The sequence below is a fragment of the Semicossyphus pulcher genome, unplaced genomic scaffold, assembly GCF_022749685.1.
Source record: "Semicossyphus pulcher isolate SPU_LCO1_2020_fin unplaced genomic scaffold, fSemPul1.0.p SCAF_23, whole genome shotgun sequence".
Taxonomy (NCBI): domain Eukaryota; kingdom Metazoa; phylum Chordata; class Actinopteri; order Labriformes; family Labridae; genus Semicossyphus; species Semicossyphus pulcher.
Window position 1 is genome coordinate 13,226,025 of NW_027211697.1, and position 22,479 is coordinate 13,248,503.

The 22,479-nt window shown below is 43.9% G+C and overlaps 1 protein-coding gene across 1 annotated transcript in view; it reads right to left on the reverse strand.

The window, feature by feature from the left end:
• The window catches only part of LOC138602487 (voltage-dependent T-type calcium channel subunit alpha-1I-like), a 114,151-nt gene that overhangs the window by 27,376 nt on the left and 64,296 nt on the right, over nucleotides 1–22,479 (reverse strand). The window contains exons 8-26 of the mRNA XM_069673949.1: nucleotides 20,288–20,612; nucleotides 19,669–20,054; nucleotides 14,155–14,306; nucleotides 13,453–13,638; nucleotides 11,051–11,168; nucleotides 10,779–10,934; nucleotides 9,355–9,445; nucleotides 8,336–8,487; nucleotides 7,904–7,998; nucleotides 7,264–7,849; nucleotides 6,529–6,629; nucleotides 5,525–5,648; nucleotides 4,451–4,519; nucleotides 2,855–3,033; nucleotides 2,213–2,339; nucleotides 1,773–1,898; nucleotides 1,565–1,654; nucleotides 1,256–1,448; nucleotides 554–705 (exon numbers count right to left, since the gene is read on the reverse strand). Of these exons, the coding sequence (XP_069530050.1) occupies nucleotides 554–705; nucleotides 1,256–1,448; nucleotides 1,565–1,654; nucleotides 1,773–1,898; nucleotides 2,213–2,339; nucleotides 2,855–3,033; nucleotides 4,451–4,519; nucleotides 5,525–5,648; nucleotides 6,529–6,629; nucleotides 7,264–7,849; nucleotides 7,904–7,998; nucleotides 8,336–8,487; nucleotides 9,355–9,445; nucleotides 10,779–10,934; nucleotides 11,051–11,168; nucleotides 13,453–13,638; nucleotides 14,155–14,306; nucleotides 19,669–20,054; nucleotides 20,288–20,612 (3,408 nt within the window). The remainder of the gene's footprint in view (nucleotides 1–553; nucleotides 706–1,255; nucleotides 1,449–1,564; nucleotides 1,655–1,772; nucleotides 1,899–2,212; nucleotides 2,340–2,854; nucleotides 3,034–4,450; nucleotides 4,520–5,524; nucleotides 5,649–6,528; nucleotides 6,630–7,263; nucleotides 7,850–7,903; nucleotides 7,999–8,335; nucleotides 8,488–9,354; nucleotides 9,446–10,778; nucleotides 10,935–11,050; nucleotides 11,169–13,452; nucleotides 13,639–14,154; nucleotides 14,307–19,668; nucleotides 20,055–20,287; nucleotides 20,613–22,479) is intronic.

Here is a 22,479-nt window from a genome sequence, read left to right on the forward strand (position 1 = left end):
CAGGCATCTTATCTCAAGGATAATCATTTCTCTCCCTCACAAAAACACTATCAGGCTTTTGAACCTCCATTCATCACACATGAATGGACAGATACCCGTACTGTACAGTTCACACCGCTCTGACAGCAGCTCCCATCAAATCAGCAGTGCAATCACAGGTCCTTTGTGTGAACTAGAGCTCCGCACAACAAACGCTACAGAGCCTGGACACACTTTCATGGTGGTTGACCAGTCAGTGATTTCACTGTGTCTTTAAAGACGCTGCTGCTTGGAAAGAGAAAGAGCAGCAGGTATGACCGACACAACATAACTGCATGAAAATAACAGCAAAAGATATTTCCACTGAGATGGAAATTAAGAGGAAAAGGCCTTTTGAAGTCACAGCTAGGCAGCAAAAGTCTCTAATAATTTACATAAATGCAACAATGCCAGGTGCTTCCCTCATTCATCACCTATTTTGCAGCCACAGACACAGCAAAGCACTTTGCTCTCACACTCTTAAACAACCATCTAACACACGTCTGTACACACAAAGCTGAACATTTCTTCTTACGTGAGGTTGATTGTAGTGCTCTAAGGACATGGTGATGACGTTGATGCAGATGATGAAGGTGATGATGAGGTCCAGGTAGTGGTTTGTGCACAGTGTGTGGATCCACAGGCGCACTTGGCCATAGCTGGAATAGTAGGGCAGCTTTTGGGCTTCTGTTGGGAGAAAAATATATTAATGAAGAATACATTATATCAGCATTTGTGTCTGATGACGGGTAGTTGTGGTTAAGTCTGAAAAAAATGTCCCATAGTTAAAGAAGGAACGATGTGTTGTCATGATATACAGTGATCATCCCTCCATAAAACCAAATCGTGACAAAATTCTTCGGTTGCTACTTGAAACATACAACAGATCATCTTTTGTCTTCCAAAAACAAAAGACCTCCTGAGCTCTTCAATTTCTAAAATCTTTTGATCAAGTTGGAATCACTTTCAACAGAATAAAAGTTTCAAATTGCAGAGCAAATAAGCAATTGTGAGACTGACTGTGTTTGTGTCATGATTTTCAGTCTCTCTCTTTTTTCACCGCGCAGTGTGTCACAGTAACGCCCTTGTTGTCAGGCACTTTGTGTTTGCTTCCTGCTTTTGGCCTATTCCAGACTCCTTCTATTCAGCCAAATCAAAACAAAATGCTCCCCCAGGAGAGGGAGAGCAAAGAGGGCGTAGAAAAAGCCCCATCTCTGCTGTCATTCCATTCTCTTACTTCTCCTCTTCTTTTCCATGCGCCGCTGTCGCTTCTCCTCGCGCCGTTTGGCTTCCTCCACCTCCTGATGCTGACGGCACTTGTGGAAGTTCTCCACCACAACGCCAACAAACATGTTGAGGACGAAGAAGCTAACAATAAGGAGGAAGGAGATGAAATACAGCAACATCCATGGGTTGTTGTTGGTCACCGGCTGTGTGTTGAAAAGGTGTCAGTGTGAAAAAAGGGAGAAAAAGGTTTAGACAGATAGAAGATTTTGCCCAAAGGATTTTTCTTATGAAAGTGATTCTTTAGCTTGTACGCAGCTACCTGCTGGTCCACAGCCACAGCATCCAGGCCATGATACATGATGTTGACCCACCCGTCCTTGGAGGCGAGTACAAACAGGGACATCAGAGCCTGGAAAACAGAGCGAAGAGAAACTCCATTTAAATGTTAAATTATGCTCTGATTCACATTCACACAGAAACCACACCAGCAGACCAGATAATCCTGATAACGGACATGTGACACGTACCTGTCCCAGGTTGTCAAAGTTGTACTTATGGTGGACCCACTTGTAGTTGGCTTGCAGACAGTCAGACTTGTTGGTGATGTTTTTGACATCAGGCCCAAAGCAGTAGAAGAACTTGCCTTTAAACAGCTGTCAGTGAAGGAACAATTAGACCAAGCTTTTCATACTGTCTCACTACTTATATAAAATAAGCCTTTGTAGGCCCCTTTGAGTGGAATAATGAGGTGGTAAAGATCCCACCAGCTGAAATGTTGTGCAGCGATGACAGAAGACAATAAGAGTTTACTTAAAAAATGAATGTATACACACGTGTGCTTCAAAGTCATTTAAATAATCATTATAATGTGTACAAAACAAAAGCACACACATGTAGAAATGGTTAATTATAGACGTAGGTGCATGCAAGGCAATATGTAGCATTAAAACATCTGTTCCCTTCTTACCTGCACTCCAAGAATGCCAAAAATGATGAAGAATGCACAACAGATGAGGACAATGTTGCCAATAGGTTTGAGGGAGGTGATGAGGGTCTCCACGACCAGCTTCAGACCTGGAGCTCTGCTGATCACCCTGGAGGGAGGAGGAGGAGAAGGATTGGAAACATAATTAAGTGCAAAGGTGACAGAGAGAGTATAACGGCCAGACAGACAGAATGCGTTTTAGCAGCTGGGGGTTTTCAATGCGAGCTGCTCTTTTTTAAACCATAGGCTTCAACAAAAAAGCTCTGTCTGATCGGGCCCTAAAAGACGAGTTTTAAAGACTTGGCCGGAAGTCATGTTTAATACTGAATGTATTCCTTATAATGATCATTCACTGTCTGTGCATCATGTGCAACACCTTTCCTGTTCATCTTTGAACTCCACCCATCGGCTCAAAGACTGAATCATTCATGGATGTTTATTGTAGAGGATATGATCAATTATTAGGGTTACACTTTTGTAGGAGGTCATTTTGTTTACAACAAAACTTGTGAAGGAAAACTGTCGAGGTAAGGCACAGAGCTGCCGTACATATCATGAAAATCAGTACATGCAAATGACCTTAAATAACATTAAAATGAAAAAGAAGCAAAGCTTTGTCCGTACCTAAGAGGACGGAGTGTTCGGAGAAGCCTGAGAACTCTTAGCACGCCAAGGATCTTGGCTCCTCCCGCCATGGACACGACAATGTCAATTAAAGACACAAAAACCAGGAAGCCATCCAGGATGTTCCAGCTGCTCCGCAGATAAGCATGTTCACCAATATAAAAACCCATCGAGACCACCTGAAGATGAGAGGAAAGAGGAGCAGCAGCAGGTAAAAAAACTGACACGGAAACTTTACCACAGTCACAGGACATTTGTATACTGTCAGTTTTTGAGCCAGCACTGAAAAAAAATTGAAAATTACAAATGCACACAAAAAAGAAAAAACTGAATAAAAATAAGAGAGTAATACTGTCCCAATGACTTTATCTCTGCTTGCAAAGACTGTAGTGTGTAACCGTGTGACACATGATGCTACTTTACTCCTCTGTGACTTCAACAGTGAGAGATCGATGTTTTACAGGAATTATAAAACATGTGTACACAGCTGGATTCTGTGTTCAGCCGAGCAGCAGCAGCAGGAGCATCCCGCCTGCTCTGCAAAAAATTTGCAACTGACATTTGAAGCTGTTTGCCGAGTATTCCGTGAAGCTTCAGAGGGACTGTGGGGGTTAGCGTGCAAACATATCGTGATGGTTGAAAGATCAGCGCCTGGCAAACATCTTGGGTTTAAATGCCAAAATGTAAACTGACTGCAAAGCCAAAAAGTAAACAGGATGTACAAAACTTTTAAGTACAGATTGAGTTCTGAATATACACTTAATCTAAAACTTTATGTGAAAATATTAATACAACTAAAACCATTACGACTACTTTGGAGAGTGCAACATTGGGTTACAAGCTGCCTCATAACACTTAAAAAGTTAAGCAACATGCTGACCACTTCCTCAACCCCGCTGTGCAGTGCTGTTTGTGTAGTTGCATCTTGTAAAAGCACTACACTCAGTGGTGGAGTCCTACAGAGAGATTAATGCTACACAAGCAAACACACATTACAGAGACACACAAGGCTCGGATAGACAGAAACACGGGGGGAGACGTGTACGGCTCGGCCAGGGGGCTGACAAGTCTGCGGCTCCTTGACGGGCTGGGATTGGTTAATAATTGATTGTGGAAGTGCATAATTGATGGCCCACTTGTGCCAAAGCCTTTTGCAGAGAATACACAGACAGTGGCGAAAGGAGGAAGAGAAGAAAAGGAGGGGGAGAGCTCGAGAGTCTGAATAAACAGGCTGATGAAAACAAAGGGACCATAAGGAAGTAGGGACACAAAGTTAAAACAGGAGCAGTCTACATCAGAGGGGACAGGAGGAAGAAGAGAATGAGGGGGAGTGCTGAAGATGGATCATACCATAAAAGAAGTATAGCCACTAATTAATGACATTGCTTAATTGCTCTGTTCTTCAAAGGAACATGAGAATTGGCAAGAATGAAGGAGGAAGGAGTTGGGCTGTTGGTGCACCGAGGCAAAGTTTATTCAGGGAGAGAGATAGACACGGGAGGAGACAGACATAAAAGACGCCTTGGTGTAGTGCCTGCAAACACTACACTCAGGCACTCATTGGTGGTAATAGAGGGACGGGTCATAAAATGTTACCTTGAGTGTCATCTCGCCCACAAATATGGCAGTAAAGATGTAGTTGGAGATGGTGAGAAAGACTCTTTCCTGGTCAGACAAACAGGAGGAGGGAGAGAGAGGTTGACAGTTAGAAAGAGGGGCCAAGGCAATGAGGGGTAAAAACATAACTCAGTGTCTTTAGGATAATACCAGTGTTTCCCATTAATTACCTAGACTGAGGCAGCCATAGTCTAATTTGTCCCGCCGCAGTCAACCAAAATATTTTTACTCTTCAGTTCTGAAGTGCGCATGTGCAAGAGTCACATCGCAGGACGTGCGATTGTGAGGCAAATGAAGTGGAACGTGTAAAGCTGCTACTTTATTGCCAGTTTCTCATTTTCCATCACTAATCTACAACAAAAGTCCGTCTGATATCACATTAGTGCAGTTCTTCATCAGAGCACAGAGTGAACTGACCGCTGAGCTGCAGAGTCTGTGACGCTGCTGCCGATGATCAGGCTTGCTTTTGGGGCAGGCTTTTAGTTACGTGTGGCGGCTCTGGAGTGCGTGCCGTTATCAGCGGCACCTCGTACCGGTGCTCATTAAGACTGTGGCTATAGATACAGGCTGGTAACAGAGTGGATGTGCCGCAGAGTGTTTGCATTAGTGGCTACACCTGCAGCGCACATAAGGATGCGTGTGTCGACAGGAAGTCGGAGACGACATTAACGCAACTGCAGCCCACGAGTTGTTTGTATTTATTTTATAAAGGAACGTGTTGCTCCACCTGAACTCTCTCTACTTTTTATAAAGGTGGCTGAACCAAATGTGATAAAAGTAGGGGATGATTTAAAAGTCCCCATCACCATTCATATCAACCAATTTGTTTACAAGAGCATTAATAATTTTGCTCTCACAGTGCATCAGATTGTTGCTTTTAACTTAAAAATGTACAAAATATTCTCCCGGGAGATCATGCCCCCGGACCCCCCTAGAGGATTCGCAGTCAACCCGCCATAGTCTCACACAATCTTGTGGGAAACACTAAATACCAAGAGCTACCACAGGCTTCAGACACACACGTGCACATACAAAGATTGCAGAACGATTTACCAAGCTGCCCTGTAGTATCTTGGGCCTCTCCAGAGCTACTGTGATGCAGTTGGAGAAGATGAAAGCCAGAACCACATAGTCGAACAGTTTATGGGCAATGATGGACTGGCACATCTGTCGAAACCTGGAGGAGGAAAAGAAAAAATGAAGAAAGGAAGGCAGAAAGAACAAGAGAAGTTTTACAACAAGAGGCAACAAAACAGCAGAAATAACACATAAAGGTAAGGCCACACTCAGACCAAACACCTCCTCCATCCAATCAGAACGGGAGCCAAGTTTCCTGACAGTGCACGGGAGCTCCTTCACATCTTAGTGAGTAAATAGCCTCATTCAGCCCCTGTTTACATCACTCCTAATTCAACACAAATTACACCAACAACACTCTCAGAAGCGTAACACTCCTGAGTACAGTGCTCTGCTGGGAGAACAGATAGAGGGATAAGGAAGAGAGGAAGAAAGAGATGGGACATATAATTACTGAGCATGCATTTCAAAACTTAGCATGTGACACAGTGTACTGCCAAAAAGCAATTAAATATCGTTGCTGCAGTGTTTATTGGAACTCGTGAAAAGGAGCAGACTGAATTGAACAGGGTGGAAGAGGGGGGTTGTTGTGTTGATTCTGTGAGTATTTTGGAAGAAGCACGAGATTTAAATGCCTTCTATTAAAAAAAGAATCAACAGTGTCTATTCTAACTCTTCTTCTACAGATTGTAACACAACATTTACACCTGTTAATGCAGAATTCATTGAATTGCCGATGGTATTAAATGTACCCCCTGAGGCCTGCTCCTTGCCATCTTACAGGGGGGCAGAAAATATCCCTTTGTTTCTTGGAAGGTGGGCAATAATGGGTGCATGATGGGATGCTGGCTACAAAGGGCCCACAACTAATTAGGTAAACACACTTTTCATGAACACAATCACTCAATCACTAAATGCACTGTAAACAAAAGATTTGACTGAAAGGGGAAAAGAGGAAGCAGGGGATAAAGGTGACTCACTTGTTCTCGGGGGAGAACAGGAACACAGACCAGTCCTCTCTGCTCTCACACCAGTCTGGTTTGTACGCCTCTAACATCTTCTGGATGCGGAAGCACAAGCTCTGCAACACACACAGACACATATGATGGCACTCACACACACACACAGACAAGGCTCATAGAGAATGCACAATTCAATCTTGCAGCAAACACACAAAGACACACAGAATCTAAAATAGAAACTGCCTGTTTATACCCCCTATATAAATTATTTACTTCTATAGCAACAGCTCGGAGCATCTTCCAACATTACCATCTGTATAGCTCTCTGTCCCGCTGTCTAAATAGTCCTTTCTAATTAACCTTGTTTCTCTCGTACACAGACTTGTTTACAATGAAAACAATGGGACTCCCATGAGGCCCAGGTGATAGGGAGTGCAGGCTTTCTACAAAGAATCGGAAAATCCTACACAAGAGAGCAGATTATGATTATTGCTTGTGTAAAATCTTGCTGTTAAACACAAAAAGCTAATGGTTAGGTTATTAAGAATCACAAGGCTACATTCTGTTTCTTTGTTCTCTGAGGATGCTGTTAGATTCTGCCAAATGGATGCTTATCTGCAGCTGTGGAATTGGACTGCGTAAAGCAGGAAAGTCGTGTGATTGCATAAGCTTAATGCACCTACTCACCGGGCTTTTCCTAATGCTTTTAGGGTTTAATTCCCTCCCTCCCATGCACACTAGATGGTAACTTACATATTCAATGTCATCATCTAGGTCCTCCCTGTCCTTGCTACGGGTGTTCACTTGTGGGAAGACTTCGGCCATCAGCTGGCTCTGGGGGTTTGCCCCTCCAGCCTGCTCAGTCTGGTTTCTAGGAGGGGGCTGGAGAAGCGTAGACAAAGGAGTCTTCCCATTACAGTCTTGGTGCACCCCTGCTAAGCCACCCAGACTGTCGAGCCCACCACCTCCACTGATTACCAACCCCCCAGAGAAGCTCTTCTTCCTGTGAGGAGCATGGAGCGTCACAGGGGGCAGTGGGTGGTGTGGAGGCGGTGGAGGGTGCAGCGATCCTGGGACCTGCAGCAGGTGAGGCAGCTCTAGTGAAAGAGCTCTGCGGTCCCTCCTGGGTACGAAGGGACCTGGAAGCATAGGATGGGGAATGTGAAGAGAGCGAGGAGCCACAGCAGGAGGAGAGAGCAGAGACTCCTCCTCATCTGGGTCGACATGCCGGAGGTGGCGTCGTGGGGATGAAGAAGCACGGGGACCACGGATACGCAGACTTCCTCCAACCACGCCGCCAAGACCCCCCAGGCCGTAGCCATAGAAGGGCCTTGCAGGGGTGGGAGTAAAGGCCGGACTAGCTGTGGGAGATGAGGAGGAGCAGGGCCGGCATCCTCCCAGGCTGTTCCAGCTGGAACGACGGGCCCACAAGGCCTGAGGCTGGGGAGGCAGCGGGCGGCCCCAGTTGTGATAACCACGACCTGGAAACTGACAGAGAGAGAGAAAGGCTTCTTCTATCTACTGTGATTCCACAATTACAAACACAGTGCACAGAGCTGAAGCAATGACCAGGCATTAGTATCACACAGTTCCACTGTCTATATCTGCAGAATATTTCACAGACATGGAAACATTAAACATTTTTATCTCAAAACTTCCTGTATTAGTTTCAGATTTCTGTCCAAAGTAGGGGTTACGCAACAGCACTGCAGCCGAAAGGTTGCCTGTGTGGACACCGTTACATTGCGAGCCGCAGCAGTTCAGCGAGGCAGCCGTCACACGCTGCTTAGATGGGCATTGTGTCCCATGAGTCCTTTCTACTTACCACAGCCCGTTCCAGGTTGGCCCTGCCAAGAGAAATAACGCTGTTTTTCCTGGAACCAAGAGTATAGGTCATCCTTTCTCCTGAGAAGAGACTGGGCGGCAGTGGGGGAAGGTCCAGGTGTCCATTTGGGGTTAGAGTACAGATCTTTGGGTCTGTAGGACAGAGAGAGTGGTGAGAAAAGCATGGTAGAAAAGGAACAAGTGGTGAGGAGCAGAGAAATTATTTAATTATTCATTTATTTCCTCCTCTCGTAATGGTAAAAGACAGAAGTATCTGCCAGGGTTTTGTCCATTCTCATATCTTTTGGTGGAATAGGTCTCAAGGACCCATTAAAATTCCAAATGTGATTTCTCTTTCAGGTAAGCTGCCATTTAAAAGGCACATTTGGGCTCAGGAGAATGGTGATCAGACATCACAAAAGGCCTCCCTAATGTGCTGCTTGATGCTACTCTATGCTGCATGGTGCTTTGCCTGGTTCTAGTTGAGTTCACTTTTGCTGCCTGGAGGGAAAGAAGGGGTGAGGAGTGGAAGGAGAAGTGGCATCAGGCATGCATTATTGAACTTAGAGCAGCTTACATTGGAAAAAAAGATGCTTAGCAAGGTTTGTTGTGAAAATCGGACGTAAGGCAGTGACAATGTTGATGCCCATGGCAGAACAAAACACAAGGTATTTTAGAGGATGATTGCACTTCGACCTGACAGCACACATGTGATGGTGCATATTTTGCCACTCAGACTGAAGAAGGCAGAAGTGTGAGAATCATTCTGGGAGCAGTTTTGCATGTTTACAATTCAGTTATAATCCAGACAAACAAGCCAGACTGTTCAGAAATCAGAGAAGAACTGAAGTTAAATTCAGTTAAATATTGAAGCATCTCATTGTAAATGACTGTGATTGTAGATTTGTAAACACACATTAACAGTCTGCATGCACTAGCCTGCATTTAGGGGGGAAAATTCAGAAGTGAAAATCTTTAATTAACATAATGTGCTGTTAAGCTCCTGAGGGCATTTAATACCTGAGAGATGCAGAGAGTCTTTCTGCTTATCATTCTCCTCAAAATTACAGGAAGACCTGTCGTCGTCAGAGTAGGAGCGATTTGCATCACCCTGTATTAGGTACAGTGGGAGAGTGAGGGAAAATAAATTGGTAAGAGAGAAGGAAAGAAACGGGGAAAGGAGGAGGGGGAAGATGAGGGAGGAGGAGCAGAAAGAGGGAGAAATTGTAAAAACTGTAGAAATAACGATCAATCACAAGGTAATTTAGATAAGCCGCAAATCATTTGTCTTCCTCTTATTATCTGAGGTGTCATTTTGTCCCAAGCCAGCTCTTCTATAGCTAACACACCCATTTCTAATGTTCAGTTGCAAGAGATGTGGACTCATGGTGACTTGGACTTGAGTCGACTCGAGTCACTGTTTCGATGACTTGTGACTTGACAAAAAAGAAATGACTTGAGACTTGACTTGACTTGAGGCATGATGACTCGGATGACGTGTGTGTTCATAAGTTTGAATGTTAGCTGTTAAATGTAAAATGATATCATTCAATGTTTCTGTCTCACTATCAAGTCTATATGCAGCGCAAACCGGGAATCATGATTGGACGACTCAAAAAGCTCCCCGTATGTGATTGTCATGATTGCATTACTGGCTGTCAGTCAAACTCCTCGCTATGGAAACACGAAATATCAAAGCCCCCAAAGACAAGCCTCATCAGTCGTACTCGTTACTACTCAATACCGTCTCAGACCAGACCATCATCATGGCTGCGTCTGTGCCGAGATAATACAGACACACTTCATACTTTTTGAACAGGTTATATAAATTGGCCAATAATATCATTATTAGACGGGCTACTAGCACCTTGTCTTTTCTCTTTATAAAGACCGGATACTACAGGGCAAGGACTTGACTTGCCTTAACTAAGGACTCCTCAACTCGACTTGACTCTTGTTTTGATTTTCCCAAGAAAACATGACTCGAGACATGCTTGAGACTTGGAACAAATGACTTGAGACTTACTTGGGACTTCAGCAAAGATGACTTGGTCACAACACTGTTCAGTTGTAACTCTTTCACAGGCCATTGCTCAATAACTAGTGAAGTTCAATATTCAACCCATCTTATGTCTAATTTATTACCGTTGTTTAAAGATTCCTACAGTAGAAAGATTCTTTTTTAATTTAACGGACAAAGGTTTCTGTTTTCTAATACATAATATTGTATTTCTATGAATCATGCAAGACGACAGAAAGACATTTCATCTAAAAACTATTGAAAATCATAGGATTGATTGTGTCACACACATTTTCAGCTTATAGCTAAAAAAACAACAACAAACAAAAGGAACAAAAGACATGATTGGCTATCCTGCGGTCTCTAACATCTTGTTTTGTCTCTTTGTGCATAATTGTCTAAGACCGAAGCCATGAAGTCTTACCTCAGCTTGGAAACCCTCAACCAAGATGGCAACCAGTAAATTAAAGAGCACGTAGTTCCCAAATGTCATAAGAGCCACGAAGTAAAGAGCAGCAAAGGGCGAGGTGGATGCCATGCCGTTGTAAAGCACCATGTTCCAGTCCTCCTGAGTCAGAATCTACACAAAACATACACAGACAGCAGATACAAGTATAACCACATGTTAAACAGCACATATACTCATATAATATGTGTGTGTGTGTGTGTGTGTGTGTGTGTTTAAACATTGTGTACCTGAAAGACAGTGACGATGGCCCAGAGCAGGGAGTCAAAGTTCTTCCTGTCCGGCACCGTGTCTCCGGCCTCTGTCTTCAGACTGAACTTACAGCCAAAGATATGCATCCCCAGGATACTGCGACACAAGAGGGGACATGTCCAATAAGCAGCCACACAAACAGTCAGAGAATAAGACTGTATTGATGTTGTTCTACTGTAAAGTCGACAAAGTTGAGGATTTTATTGTGTCATGGGCGTTATGACACCTACATGTACTGTGAAGAAACATGCATTAGGCCTAACTTCATATGTTTACAACTAAAATACATAAAACAAAAGAATTATTATTAAAGAAATGCTTAAAATTTAACTTTAAAGAATTAAAGACCTGCTCCAGTCATGTTTTAAGACAAAATAAGTTTAATTACCTCCCAAGGCATCTTCATCCTTCTCCCTCATTAAAATTCCCTGAATCTGCATAGGCCCCGCCCACTATGCACATTTCCAACCGCCCCCTCCATCGTGAAAACAAAACACGTCTCTGCCATCGTTTAGTGGCAACTTGTTGAAACTTAGCTAGCTTGAAATGTCGTAATTAGTAGTAGTAACGTTAACGTCAGTAGTCAGTAGTGAGTTTGCAAAAATTACAATGACGGTTACAGCTGGCTCGCACATCGCTGAAATGGTTGCCGTAGGTTACATATAATGATATGCATAGTGTCAGCCCGTCCATTAACGGGATTGAAAACGTGTTGTTCAGCCTGTCCTTGGTACACTGCAGTTTAAAAGCAGACAGGCCCAGCCATGGAGGTGACTGCTGATGTTGTCCCTGATATGTCTTGTAGCACATGAAGAACACCACATGGAGATGTTTACAAGGTTAAACGCTGGATTTTCACCGGAGGGGGTCTTTAAATAAAACAAGCAACATGTTTTCTCATGCACCGCTATGTTCCTTACCTGAGACAAAGAACATGCACACACACTAAGACACACATAAGGCTTGTGACACATAAAACATAAACAACCATTATTATTAGTACTTCTGTTGGATTGAAAGCTTATTTTCTGTGTTTAACTCTCTTTCCTTCTACCTGCACCCATCAGTTGCTGAAATCACACGGCAATGCCATTCATATTGTCACTAGACAAAGCTTTCTTTAGAGCAAATTATGGAGAGGTTTGAAAAGTTGAAGTCTTAACTTCTCACTGAAAGATACAGAGGTTAGATGTGTAACCACATTTCTACTCCAGCTAGCATGGGCTGGCTAAAAGCTCTGATGCCATCTGTGTGTGCACACTTATGCTGGTTGCAAGAAAGAAGCTGTTTGGCAGGTACTCTGACACACACACAAGAGGTTGCACCCATGCACACGTTAAGGTACAGCAGGACTGATGTAATGTTATTGCTGAAGAACTAATTTATATCATATTAAAATTATGGCATTTGGAACAGTTATGATAAATTATTCAAATAACAATAATTCTGTTAATATGGTTTTCATTTTTGTTATCGCCCACCCGGGTGGATTTGCAGGGAAAAGAGAGTAGGGTGTGTGTGTGTGTGTGTGTGTGTGTGTGCGAGCCGGGGAGGTTAACAAGAGGACAGATTAGGCTAAATAATGCTGTTACAGTAAATTATGTTTTTATCTGCATCAAAATATTCATTTAGGTGGAATGCATAAGTATATGTGTTTGTGTATGTGTGTGTACATTTTAATGGAATTTATGTAAATGTGATTTATAGAATAGCTATATAAGGACACCTCACGCTCTGCATCAGTGAGATTTAACAGTTTATATAGTGGAATTGTTGGTCAATGCTAATAGTAAACTGGTCATTTATACTGTCGAAGCCACTGATATTCATGCCAATTCTAAATTAAAACAATTTTTTAATAGGTTACTCTTAATGCTCTTCTCTGACATAAGGCCTATCTGTCTTATTTAGTAAACCGCTGACTGACAGACAAACAAGTTAAGGTTCTTCTTACTTTCATAGCAGTCGTTATCCTGGAGAAGGAGCTACAGGTCAAAGAGAAAAGCCTCGACACAGCTCAGACGCGGTTTGGACAGAAAAAGTGTGGAAATCCAATAATTGGAATTTAATCCTATTATTTTGCACAAACTGCGCTCAGGCCCTTGGCTATGTCTGCCTGCACCACGCTCAACTAATCTATTCTCCTCTCAATCTGCAGATACTCATTCAGCTTTATTGTATTGAAAGCAGCAACAGAACAACAACCTGTTAATTATCAGACACAGTGCTGCACATATAGAAACACATAGAGTATGTGTGTCCACACAGGGACAGACCAGCTCTGTTCTCCCGCTCCACACATTCTTATCCGCTTGTGTCTTAATGTAATTTCTCTGAGCCCTATTCCACATAAATGCATGCCCCTGTGCACCTCCATTACCTGAAGATGAAGATGAAAAGCATGAGCAGCATACAGAAAGTGGCCACGTTGTCCATCGTCTTCATCAGCACCACCAGCTGTCGCCTCAGCGCCGGCATGAACCTCACCAGCTTAATGACCCTCAGCAGCCTGAAGGTCCTCAGCACTGACAGCCCGCCGTCTGCCTGGCCGATGATCTCACACACACTGGGCGGATGTGTACATGTGTGTTGAACACAGGGAAAAAGATACAGTAAGAGGCTGGATGATTTGGAAGAAAGAACTGGTAGAGAAGAAAGTGTTGTTATAATCAGGAAGGGTGCGAAAGAAGATTCAAATATGAATATTAATCAATAGAATGGAGGAAAACAGCAGATAAGAGAGGATCAGATAAGAGGATTAGTCTGTCCTTTATACTAAATAACAAGTCACATTTCTTATCATGATCGTTTCCTATCTGTGCTCGTGTGATAAGCAGTAATGCTGCAATTTAAACATTTTATCCCAACTTTTGTCACATATAATAAGAAGTGTTTGTAAATGCACGGCTGCACAGGGAATACAACAATAATTACAACAATCTACAATTAACTGGAATGCAGATTTGGCTTTTTTATGGAGATGAGGGAATGTCTTTAAACCCTGAATTATCTTCTTCTGGGACAGGATTTAAAAATATCAAACATCATTTATAATCTGCTAATTGTTTTACAGACGACAGACCTGATGATAACAATGATGCCATCAAAGATGTTGTAGGGGTTCCTCAGGTACTCGAAGAAGCCGAAAGCAGTCAGCTTCAGGATCATCTCCAGGGTGAACATGCTGGTGAAGACAATGTTGCAGATCTCCAGGACATTGGTCAGCTCCTCAGGCTGGTGGGAGGCAGGCGGGGAGTGGAGGAGACACAGAAACAGAATAACACGATGAAAAAAGCAAGTAGGAAATTGAAGTCGGTACAGAGAGATTGGCAAGAGAGTAGTGGGAAAAAGATTAGAGGGGTTCAGGTTTCCAGCCGTCCAAGTTAAAAAAAGAGCGGTGAAACAGAGAGGCAGCTACAGGCAAAGAGATAACATCATAGTTGATATTAAACCACTGCTTTGCAATCACTGCTGCTGCAATGGGAGATACCACAGCCACTGCAAAGAAAACAACTGTGTGTGATTCACATGTTTCTGTCTGTGTTGAAAAGGCTGTCACTCAAACTGTCAGTCACCGAAAAAGAGACTTCTCTCTTACCTGGTAAACAAAATTAATATAAACAGCGTATCTTAGAGAGGAAACAGACAGAGAGGACAGCGAGAGACGGATACACAGGGAGACAAATTGTGTTTTTTAGCACAGCAGTTCATATTAAACTGTGAAGGGAAACTCACGGACAAATAATGCACAGGAAAATGCCAAATTGAATGGAGAGTGTGCCACATGTCTGTGTAGCACATGGTGTCAAACACTGGCTGAATGGGAGAGCATGTTATCTGGAATTAGCACCAATACACACACTAACCACACACACACACACAAACAAAGACAAACACAGTCGATCCGGGGTTAATTTCCATTTTGATGTGTGTGTGCAGAAGCGGAGCTGCTTTATGCAAGCAGTCTTTGTGTATGTGTGAGTCAATGTGAGTTATGCACAATATGGATCAGATGCTTTCTCTGATACCCCCTGTGAATTTCACTTTCAAAGGCAGCAGAGAAATAGCCAGCTACCCTGCCAAAGTTAGCAAACCATGTCAGAGGAAAACACTCACAGCCCTCCCCTCCTCTAATCCGCCTTTCTCCCAATCTATCTCCATCCCCCTAGTTCTCCATCCCTTTTTCTTTCTCTTTCGACGTCTCATTATCAGGCAGACACATCTCTTCCCGATCGATATCCTCCTGTCGATCAGAGGAGGGTAGAACGGTAGAAATAGGACTTGGCTGAAGCAGAGGGATTGTTTAGGTGTAGAAGAAGACATGACAGAGAAGAGAAGAGAAGAGGAGAGGCGAGAGAAATACTCTATTAAAGCTGAGACAGAGTAAAAATGATAAAAGGGATGGGAGGTAAAGGAAATAAGCCCACAAAACCAGTCTAAAGCTCATGAGCTCAATTTTGACCACAATGCTTTGGAAATATATCTACTGCGACTCGAGCTCTGTGCTGTAGCTGGAAGATAGACCTAATAGGAGTCTATAGAGAGGTTAAGGTGATGGCTTTACCTCGCCATTGAAGTAATTTTGCAGATGCAAATTAGTCTAGCACCTCTTAAAGGGCCAGTTCGCCAATTTTCAACCTCAGTGTTATCATGCTATTATGGGGAGCTAATGCCATTATGGTGGGAAGAAAAGCTATTTGGCTCTGTGTCTTTGGAGGACACTATACGCTTCTCCAATGGGCCCTGGAAAACCTCCACCAGATGTCGCTTATTTTTACGTAGAGAGCTCGCTAAACTACACTTCCTCAATCTAGGACGCCCGCCTCTGATGTCATGTCTCCTTCACAATCGTCACGTTTGAAATGTAGACTGCAGATTTTTTGGACGATCCACCCGTATATTCTCGTCGTATTTCGGATTCTGTACCTCTCTGAGCCGCGTAGTATTTCACCGCAGCGTCTCTCGCTGGGCCGTTCCTTTCAGAGGGAGGGAGGCAATGCATGCTGGGTGTTGAAGGAATGTAGAATGGCCGAAACCACGAGCTGTTTGTACAACTTTCTCCACAGCTATGGCGCAAATTTCAAATATCATTGCTTCTATTGATTACAGAGAACACCAGCTCTGACTGATAGTGGCTGTTTCCAGGGGCGAACTGCTCCTTTAATTTCATTTTTGATTTCATACAGGCCAAAGTGCCTCCGGGCGCTTCATCAAATCAGAGCAACAAAACGTGTGATGAAGCAGGTGGGCTGCTTGGCCAGGTAGCTAGCACCAACATCCAGTTTATAACGCTTCTTTGCATGTTTGGCATGACATGTTATAAAAGTAATCACGTACTGTCTGTCCTGAACGTGAACTACTGTCGAGCTTGGTTAATATTGAATTCACAACACTCCACATCATCAGCAGCCATTTGGTTGAATTTGCAGCATATCGTATAAGCAGTTGTGATCGCCCTGACTTGAATCAGGTCGGATAGAAATCTCTCCAAACAGGAGGCAGACCAGACACATCTGCCAGAGCAAATAAAACATGAGCTGGCAGATTTGTCTGGTTCTCAGGCTAGACCTTACTCACCACTTTTAAAAATAGAACTTTGTGAAACACATAAAAAAATAGTTACTAACCAAACTACACGATGAGTGTCAGTAAAAACAGGGCATTTAGGGATTTATGTGTAAAGACTCATTGAACCAAACATGTTCTGCCCCTCAGCAGTTAGCTCTAACCTTGACCTATGTCCACAAGTACAAACACAGGATATGAGGTTTATTGCTATTGACAGAAGCATCACAGCTCTTGACACCACAGTTTAACTCAGATAAAATACTCTCATTCCTCCCTCTCTTCGCTTTCTCCTCCCCTCTGCTCTTCTTTCTCTTGACCCATTCACTGCGTTTACTCTTGTATCCTTTCACCTGTGCTCTCCGATTTTACTCCTGACCTTTGCCCTAATTTTCCACCTCCTGCATATTATTTTATAATGTATCCTCCCATACATATCTCCTCTCCCTGTGTGTCTCTTGAAAGTTCCCTCAGTCAGCAAGTGAATGTTGCCTGAATATAAATGTCTGAGTTACAGCTTCCAAGCCTGAATTTCAGCGTGCCAATTTCTGTCCACACAGACACGAACACATAACATGAATGCAAATGCAGCTCGTCTTCAAACTTCCTCATGCAACCTCATTTTGATGAATTAGTAAAGAATAATCCACTATAAATGTGAAGAAATGTCTTTACACAGGGTCAGATGCATTTTTCATTAGAAACCACACAGAGTGGAACATTTTCCTTAAACTGGGTGTGGTGCAAGTGAGGCGGTCTTGTGGTTAGTAGTTTTTGGAGGAGAAGCACATCAGCTTCAGAGTTCCTCTTTTAGAACAGACTTGCATGAGGTAAGACTTTTCCTACTGCAGAGAGAAAACACACTCCTGTATCACTTCTTCTGTGTCAGCCTATGGAGGGAGAAAGACTCAAGAGACAGACACGTCTGTGAGTGTTTGCATGCAAAGGTGCACGTGTATTTCTGCATACATGCCTACTTTGACACAGAGACAGCCACACACATACTCACTCACACACACAGAATCACACAGGGAATTGTGCTGAAAACTGCTGTGTAACCGTCGTCTGCCTCGCTCTTCCCCTCTCACTCGTCTCCTTCTCTTCCTTCCCCCCACAACCCTCGTTTATTTTTAGAGTCTTCAGAGATGAGAGAAAGCAACTACTCTGTACGCTGTCAAAGAGTGAGTGGGTGGTTGGAGAGAGAAAAGAGGGAGAGAGAAGTAGGCAGACGGAGGGTGAAACCGAGGGAGGTAAAAAGGAGTCAGAGTAGATGAGACACTTGGGGTAAGAAGGGAAGGACGGAAGGAAGGAAGACAGCAGGGGAACAAAGGAGCGAGGGGGGGAGCAACATGCACAGAGGAACTGATGGAGAAATGTAGCGGGAGGGAGGTGAATTAAAATTAACACGCAAGAAAGAAGGAGAGGAAAAAGTGCAGAGAGAAAACAGAAAGGCAATTATGGGCAAAGAGGAAAATGTAACAGCTTGTGTATGTTCCTGCATGTGTTTCAGCTGGTGCTTCCCCACAAATACCAAAAATAACATGTCTCCTGTGCACGCACACACTGGACACAAATGAATGTGTACTCTGTGTGCTCACTTCCGTGTGTCTGTGTTTGTTTGCATGTGCACATGTGTACTCTTGGCAGGCTTCTCCCACCCTCGCTCTCAGACACCTGCCTGCTCTGCCTCTGAGGAGCCGGGCCAATGTTAAAAGCCAGCTCGGATTCGTCTACCGCGAGGCTAAATGTTTACACCTCTGTCGGGAAACTGCATGGCACTGATGCTCCACTCCCACACTCATGCTTCTGAATGTCATCTGCTATTATTACATTTCTAGCTGCAATGCTTCATCAGCAGTCAGAGTGGTTTATCTGCTGAGGCTGTGATGATTTGTGGGAGTGAGAGGGGAGCGTGACATTATTACGCCACCACACTTTACAGTATGTCGTTGTTTAAAGGCAATAACAACTGTTTTTACTATCGTCCAAAATATTCACTAAATCCTCCTTTTTCCTCCTGTTCTTACTATTTGATTAATTGATACTTCGATTTTCTTTCGAGATATTCGCCTCCATCAATGAGCAACGAAGCTACGCTTACAAGCAAGTACAGGCAGTCAATGCTTATACGTGACCTGTCTAATTTTCCACAATCATCTGACAAACATACCCTCCCTATTTGGTGTTCTATTAAAGCTGCTTAAAGTGAACTTGTAGATCTCAGTGTCGTTCTCTTTAGCGGCACCTTATGGTGATAAACAGTAATTACAGGAGCACACTTCCCAGATATCCAGACAGTGCTGCATGTGTGACGTCCACGGTTGGAACTCTTGATTTTCCTGGCTGACGGTCGCTTTCCTTTTCAGACTGTTTGCTTCATCTGAGCGTCGAGTTTGTTTCTTTTTCTTTGGATTTTCACTTCTTGTTGAAGTTGTATCTGTAGTCATCCACCTTTTCTTTGTAAAAGAGGGACAACAAGCAGCCGCTTAGCTCCGCCTACCCTCTCTGGCAGACCAACCACTGCTGGCTGATGGAAAACGCGTCACTAACTGGGCGCTGCTTGAGATTTTTTCAGTGAAATTCGCCTCAGACACCCAGTCTGTAATAATACTATATCCTGCAAATGCAAAGGCTTTCATCAGTGGACCTTAGACTCAATCAACATTGTGTCACCTTATTCGGTGATAGATAGAGACTGAACAGACGTTTATTTACATGAAAAAAAAGATTTCAGTCCCACCACAACCGCAGCATCCACCTGCTGCTTCGGCTAGGGGATTTAAGATATTTTTTCTGCCGGGAATTGATGAAGAAGTGCTGTAATAAACATTTCAAATGTATGTTGTCTGACTGAGGTGCAGAAATTTCACAATAAAAGCGAGGAGATTATGGCCTCTAAATCTCTGGAATGCTTTGATGTGAAACACACAGAGGATGTGTTGAACTTACAGAGAAGTCTTCAGTTCAGTTTGTTAAAATGACACTGTGTTAGTAAAATGTTTATGTGACAGTACTGACTTTATCATCTTACCTGGTTGTGATGCTCGATGCCCATACTGATGGTGTTGATGAGAATAGCGATCATAATGCCTCTGCTGAAGTATTTGCTCTCCACGATGCCCCACAGTTTCCTCCTCATATCATTCCAAACGTCTATACAATGTCCAAAGCATGTCCTCTTCTTCTTCCTCTCTCCATCCCCCCTCTCCTCTAGATGGTTCTCCTCCTTGCCCGTCTCTTTCACCACATCCTCCTCATCTTCCTCCCCATTGGCGGAGTCCCCTTTGGCCCTCGCCCCCTCTTTCAGTGATAATGCACATATGGGGCAGTCGTCAGGACCCTGAGGGACGGCCAAACTAATCGAGTTGGCCAGCGGCTGAGAGCTGTGCTCTTGCTTGCTTTGGTGCGGACAGTGAGCTGATAGATGCAGAGAAAACAGTATGAGCTTTATCTGAGGGTAAACACTGCATCATTCCCAAAATCACAACCTTCAAATGCAGCCACGTTCGCAGTTACAGTAGTTTAACTTACAAACCAACACTGTGTGAGCATCCACTACTCAGGTCGTCAGTATGTTTTCTGATTCGAGTGTCAAATATTTCATATATAAGACCTATTCAGATGTCATTTGTTGCAGCCCTCCTACTCACATCTTGGATGCCTGGAATGATGACGCTCTCCGTTCACATTCCCCCCACCACGCCTGTTCCCCCTGCCGCCACCGGCTGGCGGGGGTTTGCCCCTCAGCGTGTAGTAGAGAGCTGCCGATCTCCTCTTAGCCTTGCGGAGGACGTGGCAGACCAGCTGGAAGAGCTCCTCGTAGCAATCTCCCGGCTCAGCCATGCTGGCCAGGGTGGAGGAGGACAGGCACTGCGCCCTTTGCTCCTGCATCAGCTGGTGTTCCCGCTGTTTGGTCTCCGAGAACTGGGTGGCGATGACCACTAGGCACAGGTTGATCATGAAGAATGAACCAATCTAGGATGATGTGGAACAATAACAGAAGGTTAGGCCATGATTGGATGTGCATACGGATGTGAGACTTGTTGGGTGAGTTAAGATATACAGCACATGAAGTGAGATAAAGCAAGTCATGGAAAATCACTGCAGGGAACCAGAGCTTATATCTAGCCTAAAGACAGAGCTGCTCTTTAGAAAAGAAAGACGGTAAAGAGAAATCAAGGTTTAACAAACTGAACCAAGAAACAGCCCTAACTAATACGATAAGAACAGTGTAGTGTCTTGTTTAAATCATCAGCCTGTGGCTAAAGCAGATTTAAGAACTGGGATCCTCAACTCATAAATTCAGTCCTGTTTTTGCCTCACACTCACACTCTGATTCTAATAGTGTGCCAATCCCCCTGTAGAAATGTTAGCACACGTGCTAAAGGTCTCTGATGGCTGGCTTCCCACCAAACCCAGGCTGATTGGAGCAGACAGACCGAGCCAACACATGCCCAAAGCAGAGTTCAGCGTCTGGATGTCTTTCTCTTCATCTTCATTTTATTCTCTGACTCTGTTTTGACTTCACTTTACTTTCCTGACTGCCCCTGCTACAACTCAGTATCTGCACTGTTTTCATGCTCTGGCTTGCTCCATGACGCTTTCCACAAACATTCCTTTACCTGTCTGTATATATTCATTATTTTCACAAAAAGCTTTCACCTTCTTATCATGAGTCAAAGTGAGGGTTTGAGGCCGCAGAAAGGAGATTGGGCCTACTGTGAACGGTATGTGTTAGCCAACCCTTTTAGTGGCAGTAATTGAAATCACTCCAGGACTGTGAAATGGCTTTTATTGGACTACTACAAGCTGGTTACGGAACAATGATTAGATCAATATAAGCTGATGCTGAACAACTCAAACACCAGACTGCCGGATTGATGGAGCAGCTTGTAGCAGAGTCTCAGTTTTGTTCATTACAAATCTGAACATGTTTCCCTGTTTCTCCTTCGGCGCAGCTCTCACACACACACTGATGTACACCTCCAAGGCCAAAACATTTGCAGCGGGTACACTCCATAAAACATGCACAGATAAAATCCACAGAGCCCAAACTTAATGACCTTCCACCTTTAGACTTTCATCCACAGTGATCAAAGATGCAGGGAAAGGTGGAAGGCGAGTCTGCAAAGGCTGGGAGGACTGAAAAGGAGGAGACTCGAGAGAAATTCACAGAGAGAGGAAACATAGAAGGAAGGTGTGTGTGTGTGTGTGTGTGTGTGTGTGTGTGTGTGTGTGTGTGTGTGCGTGCGTGCGTGGGGAGAGGGAGGAGAGAAGCCCATCTGTGGCCTGTGGGTCAAAGCAGGTCTGCAGGTGTGTGGGGCTTTGATTTCCCTCCAGGCTTGCATCTGTGTGTGTCTATTCTGTGATTCTGATCAGTGGACAGCTTTGCGCATAATCAGCGCGGGCAGTCCAATATCACGCGCTCAGATGATCACTGCATTATGCATGCATGAATGCAAACACACATTCACATAGACAAAAGCATGTGTGATCACACGGCTGGCTTAGCTCACAACCGATTGTGTCTATGTGCTTGCATGCAGCAGCTGTCATGTTTGTGTGGATATCTTTCTCTGAAACTCACACCTTCAAATACGCACACACTTACACAAACAGACGGACCCACAAAAGGCTCCCAATTATTGCCCTCTTTGTAGCACTTAGCTCGAAGTCACTTTCATGCATTTACTCACACTCTGCAATGTGACACCAATACAGACACTTATGTTGCACACTTGACAGTATATCAAGCAGACAGATGAGAATCTGTTTGACACTGTTGAGGTCAAACTTCATGTCTTCGAGTGTGTATCTGAGAACACCACCCTGCAGGATTTAC